Source organism: Oreochromis niloticus, linkage group LG17 (genome assembly GCF_001858045.2).
Source record: "Oreochromis niloticus isolate F11D_XX linkage group LG17, O_niloticus_UMD_NMBU, whole genome shotgun sequence".
NCBI lineage: Eukaryota > Metazoa > Chordata > Actinopteri > Cichliformes > Cichlidae > Oreochromis > Oreochromis niloticus.
Genome location: NC_031981.2, coordinates 24,074,629 through 24,088,709, shown reverse-complemented (window position 1 = coordinate 24,088,709; position 14,081 = coordinate 24,074,629). Strand labels below are relative to the sequence as shown.

Genomic DNA, 14,081 nt, shown 5'->3' with positions numbered 1-14,081 from the left:
GAACTCTGTTTTCATATTTTGCTGTTGTAAACTTGCAGACTGTATGTAAAAGTATGTATCCATGTGGTGTCACTCATCTCAGAATTTGTTTTTTGGCCCTTTCTTGAGCCAGCATGCATACACTATGCACAGACATATTGAGTAGTCAGTACTAAATAATCCACAAAAACTATGGAAAGGAGCTATTCTGTGACTACAGGTAATTTGTACACCTGCCAATCAAATAAGCCAGGTTTCAGATTCAACTGAGCGACTCATCTTAAAAATAAATAAATCACCCACCCTGTTTAGCAGGTATCCAGGGTAAAATCAGTAAAGACCAAAACTATTTTGTGTAGCAGGTCATTAACCTGGTTATGTCATGGCTGAAGTTCACCAATCAAAGTCTAAGAGTTACTGCTCAAGTGCCTTAAAAAAATCTGCTGTTGCATCCAGTGTGTTAGTGACATGAAAACAGAGAGCCAAGCAACACAGAGGGAGGGGCCAAGCTGCTGCTGTGTCAGAGGACTTACAGGTATAGAGCGGCTCAGGTAGCGTCCTGAGGGGCCCTTTATTGCGCTGTAGGGCCCAGGGCCCCTGTAGGGCCTGAAGTCCTGAGGTCCTGGTTGAACCAGGCCTTTTCCTGTTGGGGGTACTGCAGGGCTGCTGTATAGACTGACGTTGTTGTTGACTTCATGCTGTATGCTGCGAGGTCCATTACCATAGCGAGAGACAGATGGTGGAGTAAAAGATGATGACGGGGAGCTTAGAGAGAGAGAAGACGAAGACGAGGACGGGGGAGGAAGAGAGGAGTACAGAGTCTTCCTGTCCTTCTCGGTGTCAGCAGCGTACAGATCACTGAGAGAGCTGGCCAATCGAGAGCTCAGATTTGAGCTGAAGTCAGCAGGCATACAACACACAAACAAATGATTACAACATACAATACAGCTAATATAATGCAACACGTCTGCTCCATCTGAATTCAAGTCAGTGTAAAGGTGACAACACTGGTTTAAAGCGGATTCCTGTTACTTTTGCTTAAATCCGTTTAAATCCAGTTTAAACCTGAATCAGGTTCAATCAGCCATTGTTAAAACACAAGTTGAAAATCAGCCAAGTGCTTTTACTAAATGGTAAATGGACTTGTTCTTGTATAGTGCATTTCTACTCTGAGTACTCTTTTTGTAACTTCCCTCAATCACCCTTTCACACACACTTTCTATCCAACATTCACACACGCTCATACTTCACTGCATCATCCAACCCTAGGAGTTGCTGCTCAAGTGCCTTAAAGAAATCTGATGTTGCATGGGTTAGTATCTGGCATGCAGACTGGGGCAGATGGGACTGAACCACTAACTCTCTGATTAGTAGGTGACCTGCTCTACCACCTGAGCTACAGCCACTAGTACTTCTGACAGGTACTACATGTAGTGTGTTAGTACTACAGAGCGAGAAAGTAGGAGAGTACTGAGTTCAGAAGAAAAGGAGTAGGTTATAAAGGAGGTGATGTGATGTAGGTGAGAAGGGTGTGATAAAGGAGGTCTTTGGGATCACTGACCTCCTGATGTTTGACATTGTTGATGACGGACTCTTCCCGATCCTCTTGGCTGCAGCAGAACTGGAGGATGTCGGGTACTTGGTGGACTTGAATGGGGAAGTGGCGCCCATCGACAGTCTGGACACAAACACACAAACTGTGATCAAAAGTCACGATTCCTTTGTCATCATGTGCACTGAGGAAAGCTTTCATGTTTGGCTGTGAAGAATTGTACCTGAGTGGTTGTGAGGATGATCTACTGTGCACATTTAACTCCTCCACTCTGAAAAATGACAATGCAGGCTCAGAACAAAACTTAAGAGAAGACAAACTACATGCTGGTGCATAAAAAAAAAATCAGCCTGCCACGTTTCAGCAGGGGAAGAAGGAGGAATTTTTCCCAATCCTGAAAAATTGCTTAGCACTGAACTAAAAATATTTTTTATAAAACACGACTTTCTCGTGACTTTATAAAATTTGAGGAAACCGGACATTGTGAAGAACAAATGAAGTGGTGGCACGCCTAAGAACCATTAACAGCAGATGAACGGTATATAAAAGTCATTTCTTTAAGAAACAGAAAAAAAACAGCAAAGACCTGACACAGAACCTGAAAGTTCAGCTGATCGCGCCATTGTAAGATGATGAAAGTGGTTCCCTTAGCTTGAGAATTGGTCGTTCCCTTTTCAAGTAAATGGCCTGCTTGACTCCTTACCCATCTTTCACCATCTTACAATGCTGTGATTGCAGCCATTCCCCAAACCTTTGTGAATGGTACTCATGGCCATTGACCAGTGGTCATGTCATCAGACTGACCTCACAGCCCATTAGTTAGTCAGTGTTGCTAGTTTCAGCCATTATGCAAATGTACCGCTTATAAGTTGTGCAGTCAGCTGAGTTTGAAGAGATCACATTTTTCCCACTGAAAAGTTTCAGCTGTAATGGGCGGTACTGATTTGGTTTTAGTACCTCAGGGCACTAGTAGTGGCTGGACGGGGGGAGCGTCGGCTCTTTAAGGCTCTCAGTTTGTCTCCCTGAGTCAGGCCCAGCCCAGTGTCTGTTTGCTCACCCTGAAACATAAAACAAAAATACCGTATGACAGCTGACATGTTGTACTTAACAATGAGAATAAACTCACAATAAATAAATAAATTACGCTATTAACAATAATAATGACATAATAATCATAATGATGTAAAAGAAAAACTAACGGTAAGTAATCAACAGCTGATCCTGACCGATCAGCAGTCAAAGACAAAGCTCCTGTTTCCAACTTAATCCTATCATCAAGAAAAGCCTAAGACTAAATAGTCATGCAAAAACTAAACACCAATTCAATCTTTAAAGCTCAATACACTTAAATAAAAGCAGTCCAGCTTTAAATTTTTAATTGTGCAATATTTTGGGAGTTTGTTGAATTACCTCACAGAAAATTCACTTCTTTGAAATATTGTAATGTGTTAAGAAACACAAAGAGGAAACAAGACATTTTTTTGATAAACATCACATAATGTGTTTTGAGGATACTGATTATGATGGCTGAAGTTTGAGGGTAAGGACAATTTCAGGTGATATACACAAAGCTTCTTCAATGTGCCTGTTCTCTGTGTGTGTGTGTGTGTGTGTGTGTGTGTCCTACCTCCTGTAGTTGGTCGGAGCTCTGCGATCTGGACAAGTTGCCGTTAGGGTTTGTGTTGATGTGTGTAGGGTTTAATGTGAGCTCCTCCATACTGGTGATGAGATGAGGCACAGCCCTCTCCTCCTGCTTGGCTTTTTGGGAATGCTGATTGTCTCCGAGTGACCACAGCGCTGCCTGCTTCCTGTTAATGCAAACACACATATTTTAACTCTCACTGTTAATGCTACAACTGGCTTTCTTTAAAGATCCTGCTTCAAAGTTGCTTAAATTTTGTCTCATGCAAATAGAAAACTTATGTGGATTAATGTTTTCGTAGGATCAAGCCAGACCCTGGATCTTTTTGTTCTTTGAAGCTGTTGCTTGACTGATTGATATAGCAACCAAACCTTAAACCCATTTGGTTAATCTTAATTCTCTTGTGGATTTGAAGGCTTATTGGATTGAAGAACCAAATAAACAGGATCAATATAACTAGCAAACTGAGCCTTGTTTTAACTAACTTACAGACAACAGGACCCTGAATTGCAAACTGCTATATCCCAACAAAACATTAATTTGTCACACTGGATAAAAAATTGTTTTTGAAGTGATAGATCACAAATTAAAAACTTAAGCAATTAAAAGTTTCAGCTGTTTGTTGAGTAGCTAAAGCGCTCCGACTCAAACCACTATGTGCTGATATGACTGAAATCTTCACCACGTTCAAACATGTGTTCACAGAAACTGGCTTAATGACAAAACAAACTGAGCTGCTCTATACTAGCCTGCAGTAACGTGGTAATCTGATTACAGGTTTTAAGAGCAAAACTGGATGGTCACACATTAAAGTAGTTTCTGCACTGTTTCAGATGCAGGATGAATACAGGATGAGGCTATTTTGAGGCACTATAAAATAAACTTTATTTTCAGCAGTCACCAAAACATAGAAACGGAATATATAGAAGTCACCAGTTAAATCTTCTATAAACTAAATTTAAAAGTCGACTGCCCTGTAAGGTTTTTGTTTTTTTTAAATGATATTACCATCACAATATTTTCTGTTTCATTTCTTTTGGTTTCTTTCTGGGAGTCAGTGCTGGTGGTCATAAGTATCACACCTTCCATTTACTTTCATGTGTTTCTCACATTTACTAGAATACCCGTGATCCAGGATCATTTCCTCTCTTTCATGTAGACAGGAGAGAATGAATGTTACATTAATTTGTTGCACCATCATGTGGTACAAACTGGCATTACACAAAACTATGGTTCAGGTTTTTTGTTTGTTTGTTTGTTTTTTTACACTGCACCTGTAGTAGATACAGTTGTGGTCAGAGCTTTACTTTCACAAATCACAAGCATGGATGGCAAGGTATTTTTGGATGGTGGAATAATACAGACATCATTTATGACTGTATTATTACTGTATTATAATTTTGGTGCACAAGTTTGAATTTATTTTGGATTTTCTTTAATTTTTCTTTAACACAGAATCAAAATAATACATAGAGGCTCCTCCAAAATTTCTTTAGGACGTTTTAGATGTCACAAGCCTTTGGTTACTTTCAATAATTTACACCCATCTCTACTCTGGCTGTGTCGCAGAATACTTAAAGACAGCCTCTTTACAACCATCATCAAAAAATATGGTTTTGATCCCACTGACCAATCTCAAAGTTACTTTTTATAGTGACATTTTTGGAAAGGCTCTCTACACCTACGTCAGAGCAACGTCTTTGAAAAAAAACTTTCAGGTTCACAGCACTGAGGCTGTGCTTATTATGGTAACATGACATTGTAAGTGGTATTATCTTATATTAGGGAATGGATGTGTGTAATTAAAAAAAATGAACTCATACTGTATAAAACAGTTAAAACTCGTTTAGATAAACTTCCTCCAAGCATCAAGTCCTTCATTTGTCCTTTATCAGTTTATGCAAAATCAGCTGTCAGTAACCTGGGAGTGATATTCAATTCTAATTTCATCTTTGTGAAACATGAACAAGATCACCAGGTCCTGCTACTACCAAGAAATATCACAAGGACAGGATCATCTGAGAAGCAGAATTGTAGATTTACACAAGTTGGGAAGATATTTTTCCGGACCACTTTCTAAAGAACCGTTCTTCCCTTTTATGGTCAGATGAGAAAATGCCTGAGCTGTTTAGCCAAAATGACAGGAGATATGTTTGGAGGAGTAAAGGTGAGGGTTTCAAACCTAAGAACACTGTACCAACTGTCAAGCATGGTGCTGCTCATGCATCATGCTCTGGGGCTGTTTTCCTGCCAGTGGTACTGGTGCACTGCATAAAGAGGATATAATGAAGAAGAACAACAACTACCTCAAAATTATTCAGCTTCAGCCGAACTCAACAGCTAGATGGTTAAAACCTGTGCCCCCAATCTTTTTTTTGTTTGTTTTAAATACTTAAAGATGAATGGCTATATAATCATTCCACCCTGCAAAAAGAACAGCTAAAAAAATAATTAAAAGCCCAGAATTTCAGTAACATTAATGCCCCATGATGACTATGTGTAAACTTGACCAAAAATATAGATGTTTTTTGGCCAAAATATGAGTAAATTTTGGAAGCAAGTTAGTTTGATGCATGATACAACTGATTACTGTTTATCTTTACATCTTAAGAATTTGTTTGTTGTTCTTTCTCAAAGATGAAAACAGCACAAAAATAAAAGGCAGAGATACAATCAAACAAATAATGAGAGACCCACTCCTCCAAGAAGTTCTGCTGGGGTCCAATCACAGAGCCCGGTCTGCAGATCCGTATCCATGCGATGGCCTCACCTGCCGTGAAGCGGTAATGTTTCATCAGGTAACAGCCAATTAGAGTTCCCGTCCTGCCCAGACCAGCTGACAGAAAGACCAAGAAGTGAACCAGTGAGTCAGCAGAGAAGTATTAAAGTGGACTTCAAACAGCCTTCTTGTTTGTTTCTATCATAAACTCTGTGGATAAACACCACTGACTCACTGCACTAACTACAGATCAGCACCAAATGCTAAATGACAATAGACGGGTCATTCCCGTTAAACTTCTAAAGCCTGCCTGAAGGGTCTAGGGCTGGGGTGTCCAAATCCAGGCCTCGAGGGCCGGTGTCCTGCAGGTTTTAGATGTGTCCTTGGCCCAATACAGCTGATTCAAAAGGCTAAATTACCTCCTCAACATGTCTTGAAGTTCTCCAGAGGCCTGGTAATGAACTAATCATTTGATTCAGGTGTGCTGACCCAGGGTGAGATCTAAAACCTGCAGGACACCGGCCCTTAAGGCCTGGATTTGGACACCCCTGGTCTAGGGATTTGGAAAAATCCCCTCGCCTGCTCCAAAATGCCCAGCCGGGCATCAAGGCAGGATGAATCATCCTATTTCACATATAACCATACCTGCAGCAAACAGGGGTGAGTCTAAAGGGGGGCATGGGGTGTACTAGATCATATTTATTTCAAGGTATTCATAACACTTTTTCAGGTTCAAAGTGAAATAATATAAAATACTGTGTTAATTAAATTGTGTCAATATTTTTTAAAGTTTTTCTCTTTTTTTTTTACAAGCTAATAAAAATGTACATGAGTAAAACTGTGAGCCACTGACCAGGGGGATTTTAGGTTGGACACTGAATTATTATTAATATTAATTAACTTCTACACCATCAGAACTAGATAGAGGACCTACCCTTGCAGTGGACGGCCACAGCACCATCTGTATTCTCACAGATGTGCAGAAAGCGCCGTGCGATGATGTCATTGGGTGTGGTGCCATCTGGGAAGAAAAGGTCGTAGTGGTTGAAGCCTGCATCAGTGAAGCGTTTGGCGTCGTAGATCTTCTTGTTAAGACGGATGATAGTAGTCACATTGTGTTTTCTGAAGTATGGGAAGTAAGCCTCAGGAGCATGCAGAGGGTAACCTGCAGTAGGCAGAATGACAACAGATGTCACTTACATCCTTTAATGCTTTTGTTTCATTGGGAGACTAAATAGGCCTGACTTTGGTCAATGTAGTCACACCTGGTTAAGCTCTTTTCACATCATCTAAGGAGAACAGAGGTGATGAAAAAAACAGTCTGTAATACTACAAAAAAAACAAAAGAAAAAGTTTACTGCTCTATTGCTTCCTTTACCCAGAAAGGTACAACCTAACCCGGGTCCAGATAGGTGAGTGTATAAACTATTGCACTAATATGACACCATTAAAGACACATACTCCTTGGGGTTGCATGAAAAAGCTCAGCAGACTTTTACGCCGGATCCCCAATCTGCTGTGGTGGCCTGTTTGAATAAGAACTAATATCACTGGGTGACAAACAATCTACCCAAGATTTTAATGAATATTCCCCTGGCAGGAAATTTTAACTGATCAACTTCTGTGTGGGGCAGTTTTGAATAGATATGTCATTCAGTTCCTCCCCAAAAATTAATTAATAGCCCAACTCATCCCAGGAAAATAATCATTTACCAACTTTTTTCTTTTTTTATTAGCACTCCACATAAATATTCCTAAATGTAAGTTTTTATAAATTACATCCTTCAACTTGACTCAACTCTACTGTTTCCGTTGTTTTGCGCTCAGGCACCCTCCCTGTGCCTGGCTCGAGGGCGGGGCCCTAGTAAGCCTATCCCAGGCAGGGTGAACTATTCCCTGGATCTTCTGCTCTTAGGGGTTTTTGAATCATTCAATTTGCCATGGGAGACCCTACCAGGGGGCAAAAACATTTCACATTTCCAATGCCTAACTAACATCTACTCTTACCAGTAACAGTTTATAACGACACAAAATGAATACTGAGCAGACTGAGTTTATCTTATTGGCGCGGACCTCATAGTTTGTGTAAATTAAATGCTCACCCCTGCTATACCCCTGCTGGGGTAATGGTATTTGACCTTCTGATGATTTAACTGGAGGTGTTCTAACCCTAAACCCACTCCACCCCTCATTTCCCCAACCAACCAAATTGATAACAGACAAGAAAATTATAATATATGCTAAAACAACACACACACCCGACTGCCTTGCTATTGCAGAAAAGACAGGCTGCAGCCTGAACACGTTCACTCACCGTTCTCCACTTTAGTTTTAGGATGAGGACCACTGAAGGCCAAAAACTTTCCTGGTACAATCCAGTTCAGATCTCCATTCTCCACACGCTACCGACGAAAAAACAACAACAACAACAAAATGTTTTAGAAGATGTAGTCAAAATTCCATTAAGATCAAAAGCAAGCACACACATCAGGTTAAAGCTAATTACAAGACTATCAGTTATTTTGATCATGAATGAATGCTTGCAGTCACTACGCCAGAAATGATGATGAAAATTCTGAAAATTTGTCAGTCAAGATTTAACTAATAATGCCCTGAGAGTTGTACTTAATCAAATTACGAAAATTGCAAATAGGAGTGGTAGATGCTGTTTATGTAAACAAGGGGAACTCCCTGTATATTTATGTGTATTTCCATCAATATTTGATATAGATAAGAAGCGACAGGGGTCTAAGATGTACCTGTGTGCCAAGTTTGCTTGCTCAACTCATGATTTTGTGCATTAAAGTAAGATTCTTTCCATTCTGCAAGAGTGCTTTTGTCTACATAATGTGAGAATAGTAAACATCCTTTCAGTCTGCAAAACAAACACGCTGAATTTTGTATTCATTTTCTTTAAAACAAATCTTAATTCATTACAAATGCAGACAGAATTCAGTTTCTCTTTGTGTTTTGCTTTGATGTCTAAAGTTATATGACTGTCAACCAGGCTCAGATTATTGTTTTTTTTGTCTTTCTAAACCTTTCCCTTCTCCTAACTGAATTTTAAAGACTGACTTAATGAAGTAAACACAGGCAGCGGTTGGTAACTAATGATGTGAGTATTCATACCTCATAGTGTTCGTACTCGTCTACATCAAAGGCTTCAAAGTTGAAGAAGCCATGCTGCAGAGCCTGAAACACAGAACAGCTGACACTGTAAACAACTGAACAAAACTAAGGGCAGAAAGATCCGCAACAAAGCTGCAAGATGGCTGCAGTAATCGTCCAGCAGAGCAATAAAATATAAAGATATAAAAGATATAACAAAAATGTTAAAAATGTAGAACTCGGTACATTACAAGAGTAATTTGGACTATGTAAATGTAATGTGTGTAAACTCTACTAAAGACACAAAAAGAAACAGAAAATGTAATAATGCCCACACAAAAAAGGTAGTGTGGAACATCTACTGTGGAAAATAAATGTCATTAATCCAATGAACTAAGATTTTAAATTCAAGTCCTCAGCAGACGGCACATTGACCTCACCTTCCTGATGCCCAGCAAGCAGTCCAACACAGTCAGGTTGAAGGTGCAATTCCCAAAAGAAGCATCCCTGCAGAGATACATATTGTGAAGACACCATACAGCAGCTTAGCCCATATACTAGGAAGCTAATAGACATTACACAATTCAAAAACTCCATTTAACACAACACCAACAAAGCACCCTGTCCATTGACAGTGTGGCATTTGTGAGTAGTCCTGTGTAGTCTTTATGTAGGGTGCACGCCTCCTGGAAGAACAAGTCTCACTAGGAAAGTTTTAGGAGAGCAAAACAGGTTGTCTAACAGTTTTGGCATGCTAGCAGGATAAGCCTTTAAAGCTGCAGAGACTGGCTTTGAAGCCAATATTTTAGCTGGCCTGCCTGCTTGGTTTGTCCAACGACTATTTATTGAAGGTTATTTAAATAAGACAGCTGCAGCTTTTCTTGTCGGATGTATTTTAGACGTAAGATTGAAAAGGTCAGTCTTACAATGGATCATTACTGACATATTATTTGTTTAAGATCCATATTTTACACACTGTTTTCCCAGCTGTACTGAAAATGTACCCCAGCCCGAATAAACTGAACCGTTCCACTCTTCACTCCACTTTTCAGCAAAGGTCTTTGAAAAAGCCATCCACTGGCAGACTCTTCTTCTACGTCCTGAAGAGTGTCCCAGAAAGTTGACTCTGTTCATCCGGACGTAGCATTTTCAGTGGGAGAAACATTTCATCAATCATTCAAGTGACTTCTTCAGTCTCAGCTGACTACCGGTTTTCCCAACCAGTCACTTTCATGTTCATTAATGACCATTGATCAAAGGCCATGAGTACCATTCAGAGAGTTGGGGAATGGCTGCAGTCACAACATTGCAGATGGTGAAACATGTGTCCCTTAGGCCCCCTCCTCGATTCAGAGATGGTCTTTCCCTTTTCGCATAAATGGCCTCCTTGACTTGCCGCCCAAACCAACGTTCCTCCCTACCACATCCTAATCATTGAAAGAGTGTCCCCTGGCCTGAAGGTGTTTATAGACCGCATAGTCCTGGCCTGATGAGTTAGCTTTTATGTGTTGCGCTTCACCAGAGGTCGTTTGGTTTCCCCGATGTATAAATCATGGCAATCCTCCTGGCATTTCACAGCATACACTATAGTACTCTGTGTTGGGGGACCCGATCCTTGGGGTGGACCAATTTTTGGCGCAGCGTGTTTTGGGGTTTAAAAGCCACAGAGACGCAGTGTTTAGAGAAAATGTATCTCAACTGTTCCAACTCCTGACACATAAGGGATCGCTAAAGGTTTTCCCTTACGCAGCAGTTTTCCTTCTTCTCTCCTGGATCACCTGTAGCATTCCTGAGGTGCCTTCCCAGTTTTGACAAACATGCAGCTGGGATAACCACATTTACTCAGGGCCTCCTTGTTCGCTCTGTGTTGTAGCATCCTGATGACACCCAGTTTCACCCAGTCAACCCTTAAATACTGATCCGCATGTGTTGGTTTATGGTACACATCAACTTCTAAATGTCCCCCATTCCTGAAGCAAATCTCCCAGTCTAAGAAGGCTAGTCTGTTATTTTTCATATCCTCCTTGGTAAACTTGATGCGTTTGTCCACCAAGTTAATGTGATCAGTGAATTGTACGTACGAGATTTTGTTTTTTCCTCACCCAGCTGAAAACCTACACAAACCTTCATTCAGCTGATACTGAAGAAGTCACTGAAATGAGTGACGAAACGTTTCTCCCACTGAAAACTTCTACATCCACATGAACAGAATGAAATTCCTGGGATTTGCCTACCTGGATGATCTTTCCATGCTCCAAATTAACTCGTTATCAACAGGATTCTGCTGTTAGTAAGGTTTTTGAATTAAAAAAAAAAAAAAAGAGACTTGTTTTGCTTCATTTGTTGGTGGACATCAGGCAGCTCCTCCACATGGTGACAAGAAGCCATGTGATGTAAAGATAACACGTTACCCAGGGACATAAGTATATTTGCGAGACATGGCAAGTTTTTATATACAAATGATGCCAAACCGGTGACATAGGAGGAATATTTACGTACCAAATGTACTAATCTGCTAGAAGTCAGATTCCATCAGCATCTTAGCTGTTTACAACCTTCGCTTTACTAACTCCACAACCCACATGTGACATTATCCTGTCTGTTGAAACATTTTATTCCTTCAATTCTGAGAATGCCAGTTAATGCCCATAACATGTATTTGTATCCACATATACTGTGATTAAGTGGAAGGTAACTGCTGTCAGATGCAGCAGGTCCAAGATCAGCAGCAGTGTTTTCAGTGGTGCTCAATCTCAACATGTGTTGCTGGACATCCTTATTAAATTATGCTCTCCTGCAGTGCTGCCGGCTCTACACAAAGTAAAATGACAAACTTAGCTATGTGAAACACAAAGCACCAAAACTGCTGGGTGGCAAAGGTCTGACACTTAACACATGGCTCTGTAGCACTCAGACGTCCCCATGTACCAATCCTTCACCCATATGTAACCACATATAGACCTACAATACAAATGTATCTAGGAGCACACATGTGAATAAAAAGTATGACAACATTAAGCCCACAGAACCTTTTCAAAAGACTGACAACACAACAATTAGAGCTGACTAACGATTATTTTGATAGTCAATCTGCCTCATTCTTCTTCAATTAGTCAACAATTCCTGTGTGCAAACCTCCCATAGCTTCCTGTAGTGTATTGCAGTTACAAAAACACATTTACATGGTTTTAGAATATGACGTGTGAAGAATAAAACTTTGTATCAACAAATTTTTTTAGACGACGTCATCAATTATGGCGACGAATTGTTGTAGCCCTACACAACATTTTCAGATTTAAAGTGAAATAAAATAATGCATTAACAAAAAAAAAAAACTGTATTAATATTTATAAATATAACATTTAAAGCTTCTTGTCCATAGAGCAATAAAATGTACATGGGCCAGTAAAACTCAGCCACTGAATTATTAAATTATTAATATGTATATAATCCAAGTTTTAGGTGACCATGTCCAGGGGGGTATTCCAGGAAGTAGGTTTAGCTATCAACTCTGAGTTTATTAACCCTGAGATGAGGGAAACTCTGGCTTTCTGTTCCAGAAAGAGCATCAACTTCAATCCTGAATCAGTTACCAGGGTAACACACACCTGCTTGCTGGCAGGTTTTCTTCAACAAACTGAGTTTCCCTGACTCCTCCCCTCCTGCTGCACCTGAACCAGCTGACAGACATCAATTCGTTTCATCATTCATGAAGTTGCTATCAGGGTGCATAGCTGAGTCAATTAATTTCCAGAAGTTTATATTTGAAACATAAACTAAAATCCCAGATTTACAGTAGTTTGCCATTTTGTGTACTTAACATGAACACTTTTACAGACATTCTGTCATCATTTATTTATATACAGAGATTTATAATCATCTCAGAATAAAATATAAGTAGTCTCCGTCTTGAATTTTGGCTCTTGGCGAAGGCGGTCGCACTTTTCTCCTCTCCCTTCCCTTATCTTCCCTGCTTAGCTTCTTGTGTCCTTGTCTAGTCTCGTCTATTTTGACACACACACACACATACAAATACACTGATCATTCCCCCTCCCTTTCCAAACGCCTTCGATGCTTGTCCCCTCCCGGGGAAGATGGCGGTCGACTGGACTAGCGCAGATATGCTGCAGGACCGGATGCGCTGTCTACACTGGCTCTCTCTTACCCTTTTACCCGCCCCTGTTGCTTGTCTTGTGTTTCTATGGTGTATTGATAGTCATGTGCTTTTTGTGCTGAGGTGTTTTTTTTCTGTTATCAAACTGTTCTCCCATTAGGAGCTCAGTCTGAGTGGAGTTTTTTTTTCTCCTCCTCTCACCTCATGTTATGTATTTTTGTTGTCTTTTCCCATCAGCCTACCTCTCTGACATGTCTTCCCAATGTGTTGTTTGTGTAAAGTTTGGTCAGAAGGTTCCTTTGTAAGTGCGCATGCGCCATTAGCGTGTTGCCTGCTGTAACCCATAATTTCCTTCGGGATTAATAAAGTATTCTGATTCTGATTTAATTGTGACTGTGTGGATATGAATGCACCTGTCAACCTGTTTTTTAGTTAAATGTGAAACGGTGACCATCAGGGACCTTATCATCCGTTAATGAAGGGTGATATTAGATTAAATTATAAATGCTTACACTGGGAGTTTGTCTTTAAGCATTTTTCTCCAATAATGGCAGAAATGATGGAATTCTCTATTGCTATAATTGGAATTGTTCATAAGCATCAAGCGGTATTATTTATTTATTTTTAATAAAACAGACTTGAGGGCAGAGCCACTCTGGGTAACTAATACCTGAGGTTCATCAGTAAACTGTGTTGGATCCATTTTTCCACAATCAGATCTTTAGTTTCTGTTTTCACACGTTTTATCTCTCTCTGGTTACAGCTGAATAATTACATTTAAAATCAAATGTAAAATTAGTATTTAGTTTTATCTAATGAAAATTCTTGTTGGCCTAAATCATGAAAGCAGAGCTGTTGCAATTTAAATACTATATAACGAACTATGAATGAAATGAAAAATATGTTTTGGCTGTGATGATGACAGAGTAGCCCAAACTGATTAAAATGACTCTTCTTCCCTCCTGTT

At 40.0% G+C, this 14,081-nt stretch overlaps 1 protein-coding gene across 2 annotated transcripts in view; it reads right to left on the bottom strand.

Moving 5' to 3' along the window:
• cdc14ab (cell division cycle 14Ab) overlaps window positions 1-14,081 on the bottom strand; it is a 28,373-nt gene that overhangs the window by 7,512 nt on the left and 6,780 nt on the right. Inside the window, exons 6-15 of one of the 2 annotated variants that reach the window (XM_005475657.4) lie at window positions 9,441-9,507; window positions 9,022-9,084; window positions 8,207-8,294; window positions 6,827-7,057; window positions 5,871-6,009; window positions 3,159-3,339; window positions 2,489-2,589; window positions 1,755-1,802; window positions 1,541-1,657; window positions 513-873 (exon numbers count right to left, since the gene is read on the bottom strand). In XM_005475657.4, the coding sequence (XP_005475714.1) occupies window positions 513-873; window positions 1,541-1,657; window positions 1,755-1,802; window positions 2,489-2,589; window positions 3,159-3,339; window positions 5,871-6,009; window positions 6,827-7,057; window positions 8,207-8,294; window positions 9,022-9,084; window positions 9,441-9,507 (1,396 nt within the window). The remainder of the gene's footprint in view (window positions 1-512; window positions 874-1,540; window positions 1,658-1,754; window positions 1,803-2,488; window positions 2,590-3,158; window positions 3,340-5,870; window positions 6,010-6,826; window positions 7,058-8,206; window positions 8,295-9,021; window positions 9,085-9,440; window positions 9,508-14,081) is intronic. The other variant, XM_005475658.4, reaches the window with a different exon arrangement.